The sequence below is a fragment of the Salvelinus namaycush genome, chromosome 25, assembly GCF_016432855.1.
Source record: "Salvelinus namaycush isolate Seneca chromosome 25, SaNama_1.0, whole genome shotgun sequence".
NCBI classification, from domain to species: Eukaryota; Metazoa; Chordata; class Actinopteri; order Salmoniformes; family Salmonidae; genus Salvelinus; species Salvelinus namaycush.
The window spans coordinates 39,312,738-39,333,093 of record NC_052331.1 but is presented as its reverse complement, the minus strand read 5'-3'; the positions used below and the strand labels follow the sequence as shown (position 1 = coordinate 39,333,093).

Below are 20,356 nucleotides of genomic sequence, written 5' to 3'. Positions count from 1 at the left end.
AGTGCTCTTCACTGACGAGTCGCTGTTTTGTCTCACCAGGGGTGATGGTCGGATTCGCGTTTATCGTTGAAGAAATGAGCGTTACACCGAGGCCTGTACTCTGGAGCGGGATCAATTTGGAGGTGGAGGGTCCGTCATGGTCTGGAGCGGTGCGTCATCGAACTGAGCCTGTTGTCATTGCAGGCCATCTCAACGCTGTGCGTTACAAGGAGGACATCCTCCTCCCTCATGTGGTACCCTTCCTGCAGGCTCATCCTGACATGACCCTCCAGCATGACAATGCCACCAGCCATACTGCTCGTTCTGTGCGTGACTTCCTGCAAGACGGGAATGTCAGTGTTCTGCCATGACCAGCAAAGAGCCCGGATCTCAATCCCATTGAGCACGTCTGGGACCTGTTGGATCGGAGGGTGAGGGCTAGGGCCATTCTCCCCAGAAATGTCCAGGAACTTGCAGGTGCCTTGGTGGAAGAGTGGGGTAACATCTCACAGCAAGAACTGGCAAATCTGGTGTGGTCCATGAGAAGGAGATGCACTGCAGTACTTAATGCAGTTGGTGGCAACACCAGATACTGACTGCTACTTTTGATTTTGACCCCCCCTTTGTTCAGGGACACATTATTCAATTTCTGTGGAACTTGTTCAGTTTATGTCTCAGGTGTTGAATCTTGTTATGTTCATACAAATATTTACACGTTACGCTTGCTGAAAATAAACGCAGTTGCCAGTGAGAGGACGTTTCTTTCTTTGCTGAGATATATCTTATTTATATATATATATATATAAATAAGATATATCTTATTTACATAAGTAGTCACACCCCTGAGGCAATACATGTTAGAATCCCCTTTGGCAGTGATTACAGCTGTGAGTCTTTCTGGTTAAGTCCAAGAGCTTTGTACACCTGGATTGTACAATATTTGCCCACTATTCTTTTCAAAGTTCTTCAAGCTCTGTCAAATTAGTTGATCATTGCTAGACAGCCATTTTCAAGTCTTGCCATAGATTTTCAAGTTGATTTAAGTCAAAACTGTAACTAGGCTACTCAGGAACATTCACTGTCTTCATGGTAAGCAACTCCAGTGTAGATTTGGCCTTGTGTTTTAGTAAATTGTCCTGCTGAAGTGTGAATTCATCTCCCAAGGTCTGGTGGAAGGCAGACAACCAGATTTTCCTCTAGGATTTTGCCTGTGTTAAGTGCCATTCTTTTTTTTTTTATCCTGAAAAACTGATTACAAGCATACCCATAGCATGTTGCAGCCACCACCATGCATGAAAATATTTAGAGTGGTACTCAGTAATGTGTTGTATTTGCCCCAAACATAACACTTTGTATTCAGAACAATTTTGTTTTGCAGTATTACTTTACTGCCTTGTTGCAAAAAGGATGAATATGTTTATTATGTACAGGCTTCCTTTCCTGTGTTTGAAATTCACTGCTCGACTGAGGGACCTTACAGATCGTATGTGTGGGTTACAGAGATGAGGTAGTCATTAAAAAAAAATAATGTTAAACTCTATTATTGCAACTTATGTGCCTTGTAAAAAAAAAAATGTTTTACTCCTGAACTTATTTAGGCTTGCCATAAAAGGGATTGAATACTTGACCTTTAAGCTTTTCATTTTTTATTAATTTGTAAAAAATAAAAAAATAAAAATATAATAAAATAATCAAAAAACCTAATTCCACTTTGACATTATGGAGTATTGTGTGTAGGCCTGTGACAACAAATCTCAATTTAATTCAGGCTGTAACACAACAATATGGGAAAAGTAAAGGGGTGTGAATAATTTCTGAAGGGACTGTATATAAATCATTGGTTGAGACACATACTCAAGTAAAAAACAGCTGTTCTTACCTCCAACCACTCGGTGGCGCCAACACTCCCAAACTCTCCAGCACTCCAGCTGGCAAAAACGATGCTCCTCCTGGGCTTGAAGCCATCTGTCAGAGGGGGGAAAAAGACAGGTATCATGAGGACGAACATCATTATCGTCATCATTCACAGTTGGTTGCCTCCTTACAGGCTATGGGGATATTTATATTTTTTATTATGTAATTGTTCCATTTCCCCCCCACTATATCTGTACTGTAAGTCATGCATGTAGAATAGAATAGTGCATTCGGAAAGTATTCAGACCCCATGACTTTTTCCACATTTTGTTACATTACAGCCTTATTCTAAAATTGATGAGGGGGAAAAACTATTTAATCAATCTACACACAATACCCCATAATGACAAAGCAAAAACATGTTAACTTTTTTTTGCTTACTTATTTAAAACATTTTTTTTTATAATAATCACATTTACATAAGTATTCAGACCCTTTATTTAGTTGAAGCACCTTTTGCAGAAATTACAGCCTCGAGTCTTCTTGGGTATGATGCTACGAGCTTGGCACACCTGTATTTGAGGAGTTTCCCCATTTTTCTCTGCAGATCCTCTCAAGCTCTGTCAGGTTGGATGGGGAGCGTTGCTGCACAGCTATTTTCAGGTCTCTCCAGAGATGTTAGATCGGGTTCAAGTCCGGGCTCTGGCTGGGCTACTCAAGGACCTTCAGAGACATGTCCTAAAGTCACTCCTGTGTTGTCTTGGCTGTGTGCTTAGGGGTCATTGTCCTGTTGAAAGATGAACTGTCGCCTCAGTCTGAGGTCCTGAGCAGGTTTTCATCAAGGATCTCTGTACTTTGCTCCGTTCATCTTTGCCTCGATCCTGACTAGTCTCCCTGCCACTGAAAAACACCTCCACAGCATGATGCTACCACCATGCTTCACCGTAGGGATGGTGCCAGGTTTCCGCCAGACGTGATGCTTGGCATTCAGGCCAAAGAGTTGAAACTTGGTTTCATCAGACTAGAGAATGTTTCTCATGGTCTGAGAGTCTTTAGGTGCCTTTTGGCAAACTCCAAGCGGGCTGTCATGTGCCTTTTACTGAGGAGTAGCTTCCTTCTGGCCACTCTACCATTAAGGCCTGATTGGTGGAGTGCTGCAGAGATGGTTGTCCTTCTGGAAGGTTCTCCCATCTCCGCAGAGCTCTGTCAGAGTGACCCTCAGGTTCTTGGTCACATCCCTGTCAAGGCCCTTCTCCCCGATTGCTCAGTTTGGCCGGGCGGCCAGCTCTAGGAAGAGTCTTGGTGTTTCCAAACTTCTTCCATTTAAGAACGATGAGGCCAATGTGTTCTTGGGGACCTTCAAATGCTGCAGACATTTGTTGGTACCATTCCCCATATCTGTGCCTCGACACAATCCTTTCTTGGAGCTCTACGGACAATTCCTTTGACTGTGGGAACTTACATAGACAGGTGTGTGTGACTTTCCAAATCATGTCCAATCAACTGAATTTACCACAGGTGGACTCCAATCAAGTTGTAGAAAACATCACAAGGATGATCAATGGAAACAGGATGCACCTGAGCTCAATTTCAAGTCTCTCTATTTATGTTTTTAATTTATTGCAAACATTTCTAACAACCTGTTTTCTCTGTGTCATTATATGGTATTGTGGGTCGACTGCTGAGGATTTTTATTTGTATTTAATCCATTTTAGAATAAGGTTGTAACAAAATGTGGGGGAAAAGTCAAGGGGTCTGAATACTTTCTGAAGGCACTATGTGTGTACATTCTTCTGTCTGTGTATTTATTGTAAGACGATGTCAGCACCACTTCACCAGGTCAGATTCCTGGTACATGTAAATGTACTTGGTAAATAAATGGTGATTCTGATTCTAACTAGGTTAATCTATATGCCCCTTTTTAAATCTATAAGTCTTCTCCAGTCATGTGCTCAGTTTATGTGAACAGAACCCCATGGTCACTTAAAATATGACTTAATTGACAACAATGCTCCTTGAGATTGGTGGAATAGATTAGAATTAACCCCAGACACTACATGAACACATGAGAGAATTGATTGAAAACTCAAGGCACTACAGTGGAGACCTACACTGTATATCCATTCTGTCTATAACCGTACATTTACATTTTAGTCATTTAGCAGATGCTTTTATCCAGAGCGACTTACAAAGGAGCAATTAGGGTTTAGTGCCTGGCTCAAGCGCACAAACAAGATTTTTCACCTAGTCGCTGTGGGGATTCGAACCAGTGACCTTTTGGTTACTGGTCCAACGCTCTTAAGTGCTTGGCTACCTGCCGATTGAAAACCCAAAGCAGTACAGTAGAATAGAGACCTGTATCCATTCTGTCTATTCTATGGCATTTATATGGTCTGGCCTGGCATCTATCATCACCCACCATTTTTCACCATGTCTGAGATGGCGCGTGCCAACTCCACCAACACACTGGTGCCCACTGTGGAGCTAGCGAAGCCTGGACCCCAGGCATCCCTCTGAGCACCCATAACCACAAAACGATCTACAGCAAGGAAGGCAGAGACATAGCATATTTAAAGGGTGTAAAGGATTGTGACAGTTGATCTATTAGATAACAGTTAGCCTCTCACAGATAGCAGTTAGCCTCTCAAATTAGGGTCAATACCATTTAATTTCCCTTAATGTAGGGACATTAATGGAAATTATGCTCATGAAATGAAAATGGTTCATTCTTTTAGATCTGGACTATGCATCAATTCACACATTGAATTTCAATTAAATCTACTGACTTGACTACATTTGAAATGAAACTGACCCCAAAGCTGCCGTCAAATTACCTAAGAACTATACAATACTAGGGACTCATGTTTCTTTCCACAGGGTCATAGGTCAACCATACCTGGGTCCACAAAGCCTTTGATGACTCCAAACACGTTGACGATCATCTTCTCAGCCAGGACGTTGTTGACCTCCACCGTGACCATATCGTCATCATCTCCCAGTTGTCCTACCCAACCTGTAGGGGCGCTTTTCCCTCCCATCCCCCTGGGTTTCCAGACAAAGATTTGGTGGGAAAATGTTAGGCACTGATCTAAGGTCAGTTTCACATTTTAACCCTTAAAAATGGTCATGGTTAGGATAGGAATGGTATGCTGTTCCTAGATCTGTGTTTAAGACCCAACTTCTTCTACACTACGATCAGTTGATGGAAACCTACCTCATGATAGTGGTGGCCATGTTGACTGTGATGGTCTGGGCCAGGATGCTGGGGAGGCCTGAGGACTGGACAGGGGGAAACTGGGTATGGTTGAAGGAGGGGAACCCGGGGGTGTAAGGGTCGCCAGAGCCAAGATGGACCTGGATATGGAGAAACGGAGACACACGACAGGGTGAGCCCTGTCCTTTGTGTTTTGCTTTGGCCCTGCACTAACATAGCCAATTCAACTTAACCCTTGATAAGTTCAATCTGGGGTGTAATCATTAGTCCAAACAGTTGCGTTTGGAAACAAAAACTAGTTTCTGTTGAAAAAAATTCAAGTAGGTTCCTTCCCGTTTTGGTTCCTAGTGAATACACCCCAGGTGTGTTGGTGCAGGGCTAGAACAAGAAGGTGCACTGCCTAGAATATAGTGAGGGTGTCATCAGGGTACAAAGTGGAGCTGAATAAGATGAAGCAACAAGAGGTACAACACACTACTGTATCTTTAAATGTAACCTTAAATGTAATTTGTTTTAATTTAACTAGGCAAGTTAGTTAAGAACAAATTCTTATTTACAATGACGGCCTACGCCGGCCAAACCCGGATGACGCTGGGCCAATTGTGGGCCGCCCTATGGGACTCCCAATCACGGCCGGTTGTGATACAGCCTGTATTTGAACCAGGGTGTCTTGTAGTGACACCTCAAGCACTGAGATGCAGTGCGCCTTAGACCGCTGCTCCACTCGGGAGCCCATAAGTAGATACTGCAGATATACACAACAATATATATGTGTGTGTGTCCAGTTAACTTCAGTTATGGCTGGGAATGCAAATCATACAAGTCTGTCTACATGTACATTTCATAGAGAAAATGTCCGCCTCACTCACATGGCCAAAGAGCTGAGTGGATCCTCCGAGCCCTCTGTCAGCAGGGTAGATGAGAACAGCAGAGGCATTCAGCTTGGCTGCGTTGGCCACCTACGCAATGAAGAAAGGAGGGAGCGTGGAGTGGAACAGCACGAGAACAGAACCCTTTTACGCCTAGCGATGACACATCACCTTGTGTTATTCAATCAAGTCCATATAGGCTCCAATAGATTTACCAATACAAAACTAGACTCATCATACTGACACTAAACCTCCAAAATGAAGAGCGAACAATGACCTTGTTAAATTTCAGCAGTATGCTTATGAAATTAGATTATGAAATATCTCAAGGAAGTATGTTTTCTGTTTCTTCTTGTGCAAATTCCCTCACCTTCTCAGCAAAGCTTATTTTTCCAGATCTGACCAGAAGGACCCTCCCGTCCAAGGCAATGTTCTTATCCTGCAGTTTCCTCAGGTCATCCATCTGGCCGTAGTTGCCGTGAAGTACTGCGCCCTGTGAAAAACAAAAATTGAAACCGGTCTTGAGCTCAAATTACTCTGCAACAATTTATTCATAAATATGGAAGTACTATTATGGAAGAATACTAGGGGTATATGCAAAGTGTAGTTAGCAATTGTGCTAAACGCTTGAAAATAAACCGAATGACTAATGTGATACCTGTCGTAGTATTTTATAGTATACATTGTTATGTAAATTATTTTATTACAAATCAGAGTATCAGCTCTATTGTCAAGCTTGAAATCAACTGAAATGCTCCAAATTTGTTCATTTCAATGTAAAAAAAAATAGAAACACTGGATTTTTTTCAATGATTACCTTCGCTGTTCCAGTTTTGCTGTAGGCCAGATAGCCCCTCAGTGCTCCAAGGTCAGACCCTTTGAAGGTCACCCTGTTGGAGCCAGATGCAGGGGGATCCACAAGCTTGACATAGTGCTCGTCAGTCCACGTGTACATGCCATACTCTTTGAACCTTGCCAGCACCTTCTTGGCCAGCACATTGTCTCCAGCAGAGCCTGCCTGATGGCTTTCACTAGCAAACTCACTGAGAGAGTGACAGAGACAGAGAGAAAGGGGGGGGGGGGTGATGGAGAGAGACAGGAAGGGGGTGATGAGAAATATAAATATTTTTTTTTTTATCCCAATGATGTGCCAAACATTATGCGGACAATTATTAAGACTTCAAATGTTATTGGTCACATGCTTTGTAAACAACAGATGTAAACTAACAGTGAAACGCTTATTTACGGGCCCTTCCCAACAATGTAGAAAGAAAAAAAATAAAGAATACACAATGAGTAACGATAACTTGGCTATATACACAGGGTACAAGTACAGAGTGGATGTGCAGGGGTACAAGGTAATTGAGGTAGATACTGTATGTACATATAGGATGGAATAAAGTGACCAGGCAACAGGATAGATAAACAGTAATGGCAGCTTATATGAGTCAAAATAGTTAAGTGCAAAAAGGGTCAACGCAGATAGTTAAATAGTCGGGATAGCTATTGGTTAACAGTCTTATGGCTTGGGGGTAGAATCTGTTCAGGCTTCGTATGCAGCTGCCATACTGTCACAACATAATACAATTGGCAGTAGTATAACATTGTAGTGCCATTTCCAATATAAAGTTGAAAAATGAGAGCAGACAAGCTTAAAAAGGGATACTTTGATTTTTGCAATTAAATCTCTGTATCTACTTCCCCAGAGTCTGATGAGCTCATGGATAATTTAAAAAAAAATGGTATCCACAAATTCATCCGACTCTGGGGCGGTAGATAAAGGCTTCATTGCCAAAATCCTGAAGTAACCCTTTAATGTTTACCCCCACTGGGCTACTAGTGCAGTCACCTGAAGGCACTCTCGAAGCTGGAGGCACTCATCTTCTGATCCAGCAGTCGCTTCACGTCCCTCCAGTCCATGACAGGGTCCGCCTCCATCTTAACGGAATCCTGGGTAATGGATTCTTCAAAGGTGGACCTGGAGCAGCTGGGAGGAGCCAACTCTTTCTTCCGGTGGGACAGGTAGCCAATCAGATAGCCTGAGAGAGAAACAGAAAAAAGGGGAATAGAGTAACTGATAAAATAACCGCTGAAACCACTGTCAGCAGCAGCTATACAAAACCATCCGGGCAGAAACCAGACCAAGAGACGGTTTTCCCCAGACGGGTCGGTTTTCCCCAGACGGGTCGGTTTACCCCAGACGGGTCGGTTTACCCCAGACGGGTCGGTTTACCCCAGACGGGTCGGTTTACCCCAGACGGGTCGGTTTACCCCAGACGGGTCGGTTTACCCCAGACAAAAAAAAAAAAAAAGCTTTCGATGGAGAATTTTAATTTTTTTGTCCAAGACTAGGCTTAATCTTTGTCTGGAAAACCGGCTCTTAATCTGGTCATCAGTTTAACTAAACAGTGTTTCATCCATAAATCATACAACAGTGGAAGTGATAGGGGCGACTTGCACTGAGTTTTAGATATCTGTGGCTAAAGTTAACAGAATTTCATAGTGGCTTTTAAAGAAACCCGAAACATGAATTAGAGTTTCTCCTGGCCCATAGACTACCTTCAGAGTGAAGAAACCAACCATCCTTCAACGTGTCCTTTAATACTGAGCATGTGACTTTTACTGATACAGTATATGACCAATACGTGACTAATAGTGACTGAGGCACCAGCATGCAATTGTCCATTTTTAAAATGTCTGTTCTTACTGATGATGAAGATGAGGAGTATGGTGGCCACCATGAAGCAGACGCTCTTGGGCGTGCGCCCGGCAGGCTTGTGTACCACATAGGGTTCCTTGGCATGGTTGAGGTCCTCCCCTACGCCATTGCCGCCCACCTCCTCGTCCATGTCTGACGACAGCTTCATCTCCACCTGGCTGTTCTCACCCTCCATGTTCTGTGTCAGGTTGAAGCGTGTGTATGAGCGAGGCTCTCCATTGAACTGTGTAGAGACAGATTGATGAAGGAGAGCTGTTAAAATCCTCACATGCTATGTGATTGTGTGTTTTATTCAGCCAAAATGAAGACATTTTTAACATTGAAAACATTCTTATACAGAATACCTTGTGTTTCACTCCCTACATGCCTATAATAACATGCCTATATCAGATATATATTTTTTTAATGGAATTATCTTTATTTGGCACCAAATTTGAGCAAATAAAGTGATTAAATCGAGATTAACTACAGAATGTAATGCGATTGATTATTTTAATTAGTTTGTGTTATGATTTTATGAATAATGACTAAATGTATACATTTAACGTAGAGCTATAACTAAAACTACCCTGTCATTGTATGATTGTATGACATTTATTAGAATCATACCTATATAAATCTGATGTCTAGTTTTAGTCAGAACTAGGACAAGGACTTTTTGTTCCTTTTTAGTATGTAAGCAGGGTGCAAGTGGGAAACAAATGATAAGAGGAGCTATCGACAGACAAGGTGTACTACTGTGTTCCTTACAGGACATTCTGTCCCCACCCAGGGAGGGGAGAGACCTTGGGCTTGTAGTAGATTGTATAACAGGAAGACTTGTGAACTATATTGTCATTGTTTCTGAGAGGAGGAGGGACAGTAATGACAAAATATGAGGTATATAGACCAATGTACAGGAAATGATAGGCAGAAAGTTCCCGTAAATAAACATTTGACTATTGTAGACTGGGCCTCTGTCTGTTGTTATTTCTATCAGTATCTTACAAATCCTGATATAGCAGACTGAGTCATTTAATTGAATTGGTTAAAGAACATGAGAACTTAATTCTCCTAACAGTTTGACAGCCCTAAAAATCGGGATATTATTATTTGCCGATATATCGCAATATTATTTGACTTCGTCATCTGTACCTGCAACAAACTCCAGTATTTTTCCTTCCCCATCTTCTTTTTAAATAATGAGCCAATTTGTTTTCAGCACTTTTATTTCCATGACTGATCCCTCTGCAGCGATTTCGTGAGCAATATGTTTGGAAAAATCTAATCGCAATAATATCACAGTATCGAATCGCAATACATATCGAATCGGCACGTAAGTATCGTGATAATATCGTATCGTCCCTGGCAATTCCCAGCCCTAGTGTATAGTCCTACTAGGCTGGCACTATGTCAAGTTATACTATAGTTCAGTAATATAGTACGTATGTGTCCATACATCAACTTGTCAGAGGTTGTTGAAACTAATTTGCATAATGTGTGCCACTTAACACATTGGCTGTGTTTACTGTTTACTCAGGCAGCCTAATTCTGATATCCTGTCACCTTTATTTAACCAGGTAGGCCAGTTGAGAACAAGTTCTCATTTACAACTGCGACCTGGCCAAGATAAAACAAAGCAGTGCGACACAAACAGGAGTTACACATTGACTGTACGTTTGTTTGTCCCATAACACAATAGAAAAATCTGTATACAGTGTGTGCAAACGAAGTAAGGAGGTAAGGCAATAGGCCAATAGTGGCGAAGTAATTACAATTTAGCAAATTACACTGGAGTGATAGATGTGCAGATGAGGATGTGCAAGTAGAAATACTGGTGTTCAAAAGAGCAGAAAAACTAAAACAAATATGGGGATGAGGTAGGTAGTTGGATGGGCTATTTACAGATGGGCTGTGTACAGCTGCAGCGATCAGTAAGCTGCTCTGACAGCTGACACTTAAAGTTAGTGAGGGATATATAAGTCTCCAACTTCAGTGATTTTTGCAATAAGTTCCAGTCATTGGCAGCAGAGAACTGTAAGGAAAGATGGCTGGCCAAAGTAGGTGTTGGCTTTGGGGATGACCAGTGAAATATACCTGCTGGAGCACGTGCTACGGGTGGATGTTGCTATAGAGACCAGTGAGCTGAGATAAGGCGGAGCTTTACCTAGCAAAGACTTATAGATGACCTGGCGCCAGTGGGTTTGGCAACGAATATGTAGTGAGGGCCAGCCAACGAGAGCATACAGGTCGCAGTGGTGGGTAATATATGGGGCTTTGGTAACAAAACGGATGGCACTGAGACTACATCCAGTGAGTTACACATGGGATAAACAAAAGTACAGTCAATAAACACAATAGAAAAACCTGTATACAGTGTGTGCAAATTAAGTAAGGAGGTGACCAATCAGAGCAGAGCTTGTGCCAATAAAAATCAGGCAAAAGATCTGAATTGGGCTGCCTGTGTAAACACAGCTATTGTGTTACAATTTTATTGGAGTCAAATCAGTATAAAACATAACACTACTTCCTCTAGACCAGCTTACTGAAACGGCTGGCATAATAACTGAAGAAAAACATTTGTTTCATTGCCTTAATAAAAACCAATGCTTTTTTGGCTTGTAGCCTTCATCAGGGTATAATATCAATAGATTCTGAAGTTAGCACCATTCTTCACATTTCCAGTTTGCTCCTTTATTCATGCACCTTGGTTGGAATGCGAGGTAGCAGCACTATACCTTTGCTTCGGGAATCACTGAACCACTTTAGAGTGAAAAGACCAATTTGCAAGTGTGTGACGTGTACTCATTTTACTAACATTTGAGAAAATTGTGGTGCAGGTATCAGTCAACTGAAACTAAAAGCAACCATTTAAAAAGACATTCAAAAAGAGGAATGCTTTTGATTTGCAACCATTTTTAGACAGGATAATGAGACAATCATTTAATAAATGCTAGGGTAATGTCTTTAAAGTGTTGGCCTAGTACTTACAATTTTGGATATTGTCGACCTTGCGTGGTCCATGGTAGCTTCTCAGAAGTCTAGAGGGAACAGAAAAACAATGAGTGTGGAATAGGATCCATGCTAGAATAGAAATACGGAGTTTTGGGGAAAGAAAATACTACACGTCCCAAAGCCCCAGGTTTTCACTTCTTATTTGTGTATTCATGAACAGTTTCTTTCTGGCTAGTGGGAAGAAACCAAAGAAAAAAGTCCCACATCTTCTCTAAACATCCACCAGGCTTCCTACGGTGTGGCCCTGAAGGATTGCACTGTTCCCAGGCACAAAAGAGCACTGTTGAGGGCGTGAACCAGCCACATAATCACACTTGCTCCACGTGAAGTCGAGGGGGAAGGAAAATAACATGATTACAAAAACACAAACTTCCCACGTGGCTTGATTTTATGGATGCGCCAAAGAAAGCAATGTCTCTGTGTGAATGGAGTCCTGAGACCAGAAACACGAGACTACCATATAATTTCCTGGCTGTCAAGTAGCACCCATGATGAGCAATTGTTCTGAATAAGGGATAGGCCGTTTTAAACATTTTCGATAATGTGCTGTGTTATTAAGTCATTATTGCAGACCCCATTGCTTATTTGACTGTACAGTCTTAAGTGATTTTGTACTATACACTACTGGTAACGTTAATGTTATGCTGGCCTAATTGTAAGTTGTTGTAATTAGCCTAAATTAATTCAGAAAATAATCCATTATTTTGGATGTAGTATTCAGTTTAGAGCAGTAGGTGGCGACAAAGTCCCACAAGATTTGCTTTGCTTAGGGTGATATACAACTAGGCCTAATGGCTCAAAAATGTATTACAACTAGGCCTAATGGCTCAAAAATGTATTACAACTAGGCCTAATGGCTCAAAAATGTATTACAACTAGGCATAATGGCTCAAATTGTATTACAACTAGGCCTAATGGCTCAAATTGTATTACAACTAATCAAATCAAGTTTATTTTATATAGCCCTTCGTACATCAGCTAATATCTCGAAGTGCTGTACAGAAACCCAGCCTAAAACCCCAAACAGCAAGCAATGCAGGTGTAGAAGCACAACTAGGCCTAATGGCTCAAATTGTATTACAACTAGGATTAATGGCTCAAATTGTATTACAACTAGGCCTAATGGCTCAAATTGTATTACAACTAGGCCTAATGGCTCAAATGTATTACAACTAGGCCTAATGGCTCAAATGTATTACAACTAGGCCTAATGGCTCAAAATAATATAGGAACTGAATCCAAATTAAAAACATTCATTGTAAAAAAAAAAATAGTCATTGAAAAAAATGGGCAAAGAAATCGAAACCTCTTCTAATCATTGCCACAGCTGTGATGGCCTACATCACGTTGAGAGGTTATCAACTTGAAGCCACTAGATAGGACATTCATTATTCAGTTAAAAATGATACATCACAATCACCATCTCATCTATTCTTTTTAAATACCTATGAATACAACCACCTCATCTATATTTGACAACAGGGCAGTCTTACTAAGTTAACGCTCTGAATAAAGAACAAAGTGCAGAGATAACATGTCAAAACACAACTTAAATAGACGATTAAATAAGTAAACCACCTCACTATTTCAGGAAAGGAAACAGAGCATCCAGCCAACATCCTAAGTCAAGTTTATCGAACCCCCCTAACAGCTGTTTTGACCACAGGGTTACCGCAGTCATGATAGCAATTCCTCATAACACTTCTCCTTTACTGAGAAAGACAAGCAGTAATTGACAACCAATGTTTCACTTATTACCATTCAAAACAATGCATCTCTGACAAGGGAGGACCTTGGCCTAAATACTAAAACAAAAATGTGTTCTTACCTTTCAAACCATGGCCAATCTTTCTGAACAAGCCACATGTCTACGGTCTTACCAAATGCCTCACTAACTGTGTTCCCAATCAGCATGAACCTACCTAATGAACCTCATTCACCTCTTTTCCCATCACACCAAGCATCAATATTATCTCAATGCTCCTGAACCAAATCACACAAAAAGAAAATGAGGCAAGTGAGCAGAGCCCTCATTTACATTTTACTCATTTGGCAGATGCTCTTATCCACAGAGACTTACAGTTAGTTAGTGAGTGCATACATTTACATTATTTTTCACACTGTTCCCCAATGGGAATCGAACCCACACACCTGGCATTGCAATCACCATGCTCTACCAACTGAGCCACGCGGGACATGACTCCCAATTGAACACGGCTTCTCTAAATAACTGCTCGTCAACCGTTCCTCCCAGTCCTGAAGAATTTCAACCACCTAAACAGCTCTCTTATGACCCATCTAGTGTAAAAAGAAGACTAATCAATTCTAGGAATGTGTTAGGGACTGAATGAATCAGCAAAAGACAGGCCTTGTTTTTGTAAAGTCACCTCAGTAGAGAGTTGCCACAATGATTACTGTAGTAAGACTAACGGGGCAGAACAGTGGCGCCTGTCCGGACAATGAGCCCCGAATGACCTCTTGCGACATGTTCAGCCCCAATGGGGTGAGATTCCATAGAGGACATGGCGTGACAGCGGAACCGTGGGCAAATGCCAGGAGACAGGCCTGCCCTACTTAGCAACCTCCAAGCCTAGCCTAACTAAACCATAAATAAATATAGGCCTATGATCTTAACACTACATTAGGTTAGCAGATATAGGCTAATTTCAGTTAGGCTAAGTTGGCCTGGCCGTGTCTTCCTCAGCATATTTTGGCTACGGCTAGTAAAGGCTGACTTAGCAAGACTTCAGTAAAGGTCACAGAAACAGAAGATACTGCAGCACTATTCCTCCTTGTGTTCCTTGTAGCGTCAGCTGTGTACGTCGTGTCAGTTGCCCTGTCTAGCTGGGTCCTTTTTCTAAATTGTAATACACTAACTGTAGTACTGAGATAGTTTTTCAATGAAAAATGCATTATAAATTCAATGTATTATTATTATTATGATGATGACCGGTCCTTTCGTAAACGAGCAAACTTCATAACCACATAACAAAATGTAGGCTGTAACCTCTTGCTGGCATATCAAAATGTAGGCTGTAACCTCTTGCTGGCATATCAAAATGTAGGCTGTAACCTCTTAACCTCTTGCTGGCATATCAAAATGTAGGCTGTAACCTCTTGCTGGCATATCAAAATGTAGGCTGTAATCTCTTAACCTCTTGCTGGCATATCAAAATGTAGGCTGTAACCTCTTGCTGGCATATCAAAATGTAGGCTGTAACCTCAACCTCTTGCTGGCATATCAAAATGTAGGCTGTAACCTCTTGCTGGCATATCAAAATGTAGGCTGTAACTTCAACCTCTGCTTTACAGTGGAATATGTTGAGAAAAGACTGTTGGTTAAGTGGTTCTCTCATTAAAATCACACCATCTCAAAGCTTTTAGTCTACATGCCAAACATACCCAGCCTTGGTAGGGTTAAAAACTTAACCAATTCTGCAAGACCTACAGATAAGAGATGAAGTGTGACTACAAACACACAGTCACATACACTAACCAGGTTTCCATCCAACTTTTTTATGCGAGTAAAGTACATGTCGGATAAATAAAAAGGTCACAACAGGCCAGATGGAAACAAATTTGCCGGTAAACTTTTCAAATGTCGACAACAACAATACGCTAGCCAAGGTGGGATCTTTTTGTGTCAGTCAAATTAATAAAATGCGAGAAGTGGCGGTGGAAACCCCTTTACGCACAAATATTGATATAATAACCATTATATCGATGTAAACCTGGAGTCACGTGATTATGTTGTGTGGTCCTCCATCTACAACTCAGGAAATCATGCAGTTTATTAGGCTAGAGATTAAATAAATTATGAACTACACAGGGTGGTGAAACCCCTCGATGATAAGCTTGATGCTTCTTTCCAATAAATATCGAGGGTCTTATTCTGGTGACATGATGATCGATGCTTGGCTGCTGTTTGACAAATAATTCATAAGGATCACATCACGTAGGTAGCCTTAACCACACAGCATCTGTGTGGTTAAGGCTGTTGACCACTGCCTAAAGACTTTGACTCCAATAATCATCTAACCATGATCTTGAGTTTAGAATGTACATTTTATTTATGTTACTAGGCAAGTCAGTTAAAGAACATATTCTTATTTTTAATGACGGCCTACACCGGCCAAATCTGGACGACGCTGGGCCAAATGTGACTCCCAATCACCTGCCCGGTAGTGATACAGCCTGGATTCGAACCAGGGTGTCTGTAGTGACGCCTCAAGCACTGAGACGCAGTGCCTTAGACTGCTGTACAGCTCGGGAGCAATTAGTTTAAAAATCAGCTGTGTTTGCTAGGGATGAAGACAAAGTGTGAAACCTCTCAAGCCCCTGAGGCCTGGAGTCCCATCCCCCCCCGTTCTAGAGTGTAGGCCTCTACCTGCAAAGCCTTCAAAGTGTGTCAGACAGATAAAGCATGTGCTATCACCATGGGAACCGTGAATTCACCCTTGGTTCCCAGAAGTACTGCTACACTGGGCCCAAGGGGGGGGGCACCGTGGTTACATCAATTCAAGGCTAAAGCAATAAGCCTTGCGTATCAAGTTCTTCCTTGGAAAACAGACACATCTTCAACCGCTTTTTCTAACAGCCTAATAGCTCTTCTCTTTTCCATTGTCAAGCAGACACTCACGGTAGTGCTTTCCAACACCTCTCCCAGAAGAACCCGGGTAACCTTAACTTCATAAATAGTCCAGGAGTATAATGTGGGGCCATATCTAACATTACGACACCACCGTTGCCGTGAACTTAAGACAGGGGGGGGATGAGCGAGTTCAAACACAGCCATTTATCCCAGCTTTACGAGCGTGACTGAGTTAAGGCCTACCACTGTAGCCAACCAATGGGTTGACCACAATGCATTTCTATGGAACAGCATTTATCCATGAAGCTGACGATGTTACAGTGTTGTAAACATGCTATAACGTATGTCATAACCATTCATTTCTTCAATAATATCATGACAAATGCAGATATAGGGGACTGACTCCGTCAGCTGCGAGTTGACTGCAAACAGCCACGGGAAGTTATTTTAGTCTCAAGAACTGGCAACATGTTGTGAATGAACACAACAGGATTAGACGCTTACATGCCACAGTATGAGGCCTATGCTTTATGGTTGAATATGTAGCCTAACCAAAGTAACAGATCCTAGCCTATATCATTGCCCTTGGCTAAAGCTATTCGACCACTCACATAGGCAGACCTATAACAAAGGTTCTTCGACTCATCACAATGGTTATAGGAAACCTTTAGTCAGAATGGACAGTATGTGTTAAAGTGAAGAGAAGCAAGAAAAGAATCCTGAAACTATTTCACTTCTGAAAAGGAATCTTTTTTTTTCTTTTTTTTTTTTTATCAGGTTTTTCGAAATTAAAAGGTGTGACAACTGCAAACTTTGGTAGGTTCGGGGAAATTAAAATATTTTTCACTCTGATGAGATGTCATTCATTCAACCAGTTCCTACCAAGTATAGACTAGTGCTGTTAACTCAATCTTTTGCCCAACAAATAGACCTGCTATGAACACAAAAGGAGCAAGCTTGGAGCACCAGAGTCCAGAATTCTAGCGCAAACCCACACAACAATTACATAAAAGCTTCATTCATCGAACATGGCCAATCCTGGTTCCATAAGCTGCTGACATCTGGATTGTTGCCCACTAATCCTTGTTATAGGGAGTGAGAAGGGAGGTGGGGTGTGAGGGGAGTCATATCTTCTGCTTCATTGTGCAGTAGCCGATCATGTGAGAGTCACATTGGGAAAAGTTCCCAGTTGTTCATGAGAATGAGGGTCAGCCAGGAGAACAGGCTACAGAGCCATACAGAGGTATCTCCAAAATGGCTGGGTCTGACAGTCATACACATTACATATTCAGTCTGAGATTACTGGGTAGAATATGAAAAGGCTAACCAATATTGTCAACACAAAAAACAAGAATCTTCATTACATTTATGTCATTTAGCAGATGCTCTTATCCAGAGCAACTTACAGGAGCAATTAGGGTTAAGCACCTTGCTCAAGGGCACAGCGACATATTTCTTTCACCTAGGGATTCGAAACAGGAAACAATCAGTTATTGGCCCAACGTCCTTAACCACTAGGCTACCTGCCACCCAATCAACCACGGCTGTGAGGTGAACATCAGACACACTGGGGGTCTATTGTCAATTAGAATATTGTGGAGATTTTCTACACGGAGATCAACGACCTGGATGAATAAGGATATTACTTAAAAAGTAGAGACTTCTAGAATATAACTGACTGACACACACACACACACAGCATAGAGATGACAACATGTGTGCTGTGCATAGTTTAAGTTGCAAAGCCATGTGTGTCAAAGGTTGTGAATAACAATAGCGTTGTTTAGACATTCAAGAAATCACCAAGGTCATTATAGGATAGGGACGCCCGGGAGCGACGCGGTCTTGTCAAGGGCAGGAATGCGCAGTAGGCTACTTGAGCTTGTCAAGTTCCCCTGATGCCGTTTCGGCTTCAATGTAGCCTACGTTATGGTTTTAAATAGAAATATAGCACTCTGGGTCAAATGTTCTGCACACATTGGCCTTGTGTATTTATTTGCAAACCGAGGTTAGTTCATTCATAGCCTATTTCAATGCAAAATAATTGCTCGACATGATCTGCGTTGAGATAATTAAGAATTTTGTTGGACTTCTACACGCACACTAGCGTTGAAAAACTGGATTTGTTTAGATAGTCTACTGTACCTGGCTATAGCTTAACAGGGCCTTTTAGCTTTTATGACCAGGAAGAAATCGATTATATAACACAATGTATGTTTCACACGATCTTGCTGATAGAGAATAGGATATTAGACTTTGGGACGCGAAGGTTTACCCATGCAGATGAACTATCATTACGAGATTATAATTTGTTTAAATGCTAACGATACTAACTTCAATCCCATTTAAGAACCCTACTCGAGGTTAACTTTACTACGATATATCTAGGTAGCTATGAGTCCAGATCAACCGAGTGTGTGCATACCTCATGAAAATAGGCTACTTACCATGTGCTGAGTAGCCTTGGCTACAGAGCACTCGACTCAACCGAACATGACAAACCTCCCATACAGAAGTTGAGCCCAAGATGTACTCTTAAAGAGCCTACGATTACTCCTTATAGTCCAAAGGACCTTATGTTATTTTCTGAGGTAGACTTGCTCTGGCAGCCAAAACCACCAAATGCACCAATTAAAAACGTGAAGCTATACGGATATAGAAACAAAGCCCTTTACTTTCATATCACGTTAACATAATTTCACAAATGCAAAAAGATACACTTACTGTACACCGTTTTAAAAACGGGTGTATCACAGTTGCAGCCGATAGTATTTTTCTGTGACAACACGTTTCTGGCGGCCTTCTTCCGTTTCACACAGGTGTTCAAAGCACGTTAGATAGATAATTAGCACAAGTGGTCACTGTCTTCCGTAAATACACGCGGTGTGCTGTAAATGTGAAAGATGCCGGAACACCAACCCTATAAAAAGGTGTATATCAATTTAACCTTTTGTTTTTTGAAAATGATTTCTAGCTAATATGAAGGATAAGGTGCGTGCGTTTCCAAACACATACTGCAAGCGATGCTTAATATTCAGACCGAGCATTCTTAACAATACTCCCCCGTACAGAAGACGCCTTCATCCAATGATTTAACGTTGTGTAATGTAAAGGAATTAACCGATGAGAGTCATTGTAGCCTAGATTTCAATAAGACACAGAGCTACAATCATGATCCAATCAACCATTGACAACTGCCAACTCGCCTACATAAAGCGATAGGCAAAAATAGTAATTATGACATACTGGCAATATTTTGACAGTAAAACATATTTGGTTGCATATAGCCTAATATATCCATATGCGCTCTAAAATGAAGGACGCCAATAACATGACGCTTTACGTTAACATTACTGTCATCATGGCCATTCATGTTAGTCAATTCATTGTATTGTTAGACTATTTCGGCTTTTAAAAGCTACAGTTATTATGTTAAGAATCTAATCACACCCTTACCGCTCTTCGATTGTGGCAATCGTCTGGTATTGTATGCTCCCTCGACACGAGGTTTCTTTCAACGTTCACAAAAAAATGCATTCACTGGCGCAAGCAACCTTGAGCATGCTCTTTATGGATAGAGAAAAAAAATCGAGTTGTAATAGATGAAAACGTCACTTCCTGTCGCACGTCTCCTCTTAGCGGAGGTGCGCTGGCCTTGCCATGTGTTCTAGTCTAGAACTTCTAGAAGGTGTGCGTTCTTGAGAAAGCAACGTCGGCAGTGGTTTCTAGGCCTATGTGTTTTGACCGTTTAATTTGACACATTCACATGACCTAGGGTGTTTGCACAACATTAGTGAGGATTAAATATATTGACATGTACACAGAAATGTAGAATCGTGGTCGCGTTGGGCGCAGTTGATTTTGCTCACCCGGCGCGCTCGGTGGACTTCACTTCGCATTAGTGGATGGTTCCAAAAGGGAAAACTGCCTGTTTAGCGTGCTAAATCAAGTGTGTCTTCGCTTTTCAGATTGTGACGACTTTCACGCTTTGCGCAGGAGTTTGCCAATGAATGACTGGCTGGCGGCATCATAGTCTAGGCTGCACACCATGAACAACCAACAATTCATTGCAACATTTTCATATACCATTCCGTCAATAAACAGGTCATCTCTGAACATATAGGACTCATCCTAAA

The 20,356-nt window shown here is 41.6% G+C and overlaps 1 protein-coding gene across 1 annotated transcript in view; it reads right to left on the bottom strand.

The window, feature by feature from the left end:
* The window catches only part of tfr1a (transferrin receptor 1a), a 29,504-nt gene extending 9,724 nt beyond the window's left edge, over positions 1-19,780 (bottom strand). Inside the window, exons 1-11 of the mRNA XM_038964445.1 lie at positions 19,677-19,780; positions 11,606-11,655; positions 8,624-8,858; positions 7,766-7,955; positions 6,734-6,959; positions 6,287-6,409; positions 5,917-6,006; positions 5,048-5,187; positions 4,730-4,875; positions 4,253-4,372; positions 1,859-1,944 (exon numbers count right to left, since the gene is read on the bottom strand). Of these exons, the coding sequence (XP_038820373.1) occupies positions 1,859-1,944; positions 4,253-4,372; positions 4,730-4,875; positions 5,048-5,187; positions 5,917-6,006; positions 6,287-6,409; positions 6,734-6,959; positions 7,766-7,955; positions 8,624-8,858; positions 11,606-11,638 (1,389 nt within the window). The 5' untranslated portion in view covers positions 11,639-11,655; positions 19,677-19,780. The remainder of the gene's footprint in view (positions 1-1,858; positions 1,945-4,252; positions 4,373-4,729; positions 4,876-5,047; positions 5,188-5,916; positions 6,007-6,286; positions 6,410-6,733; positions 6,960-7,765; positions 7,956-8,623; positions 8,859-11,605; positions 11,656-19,676) is intronic.
* Positions 19,781-20,356: the final 576 nt, after the last annotated feature.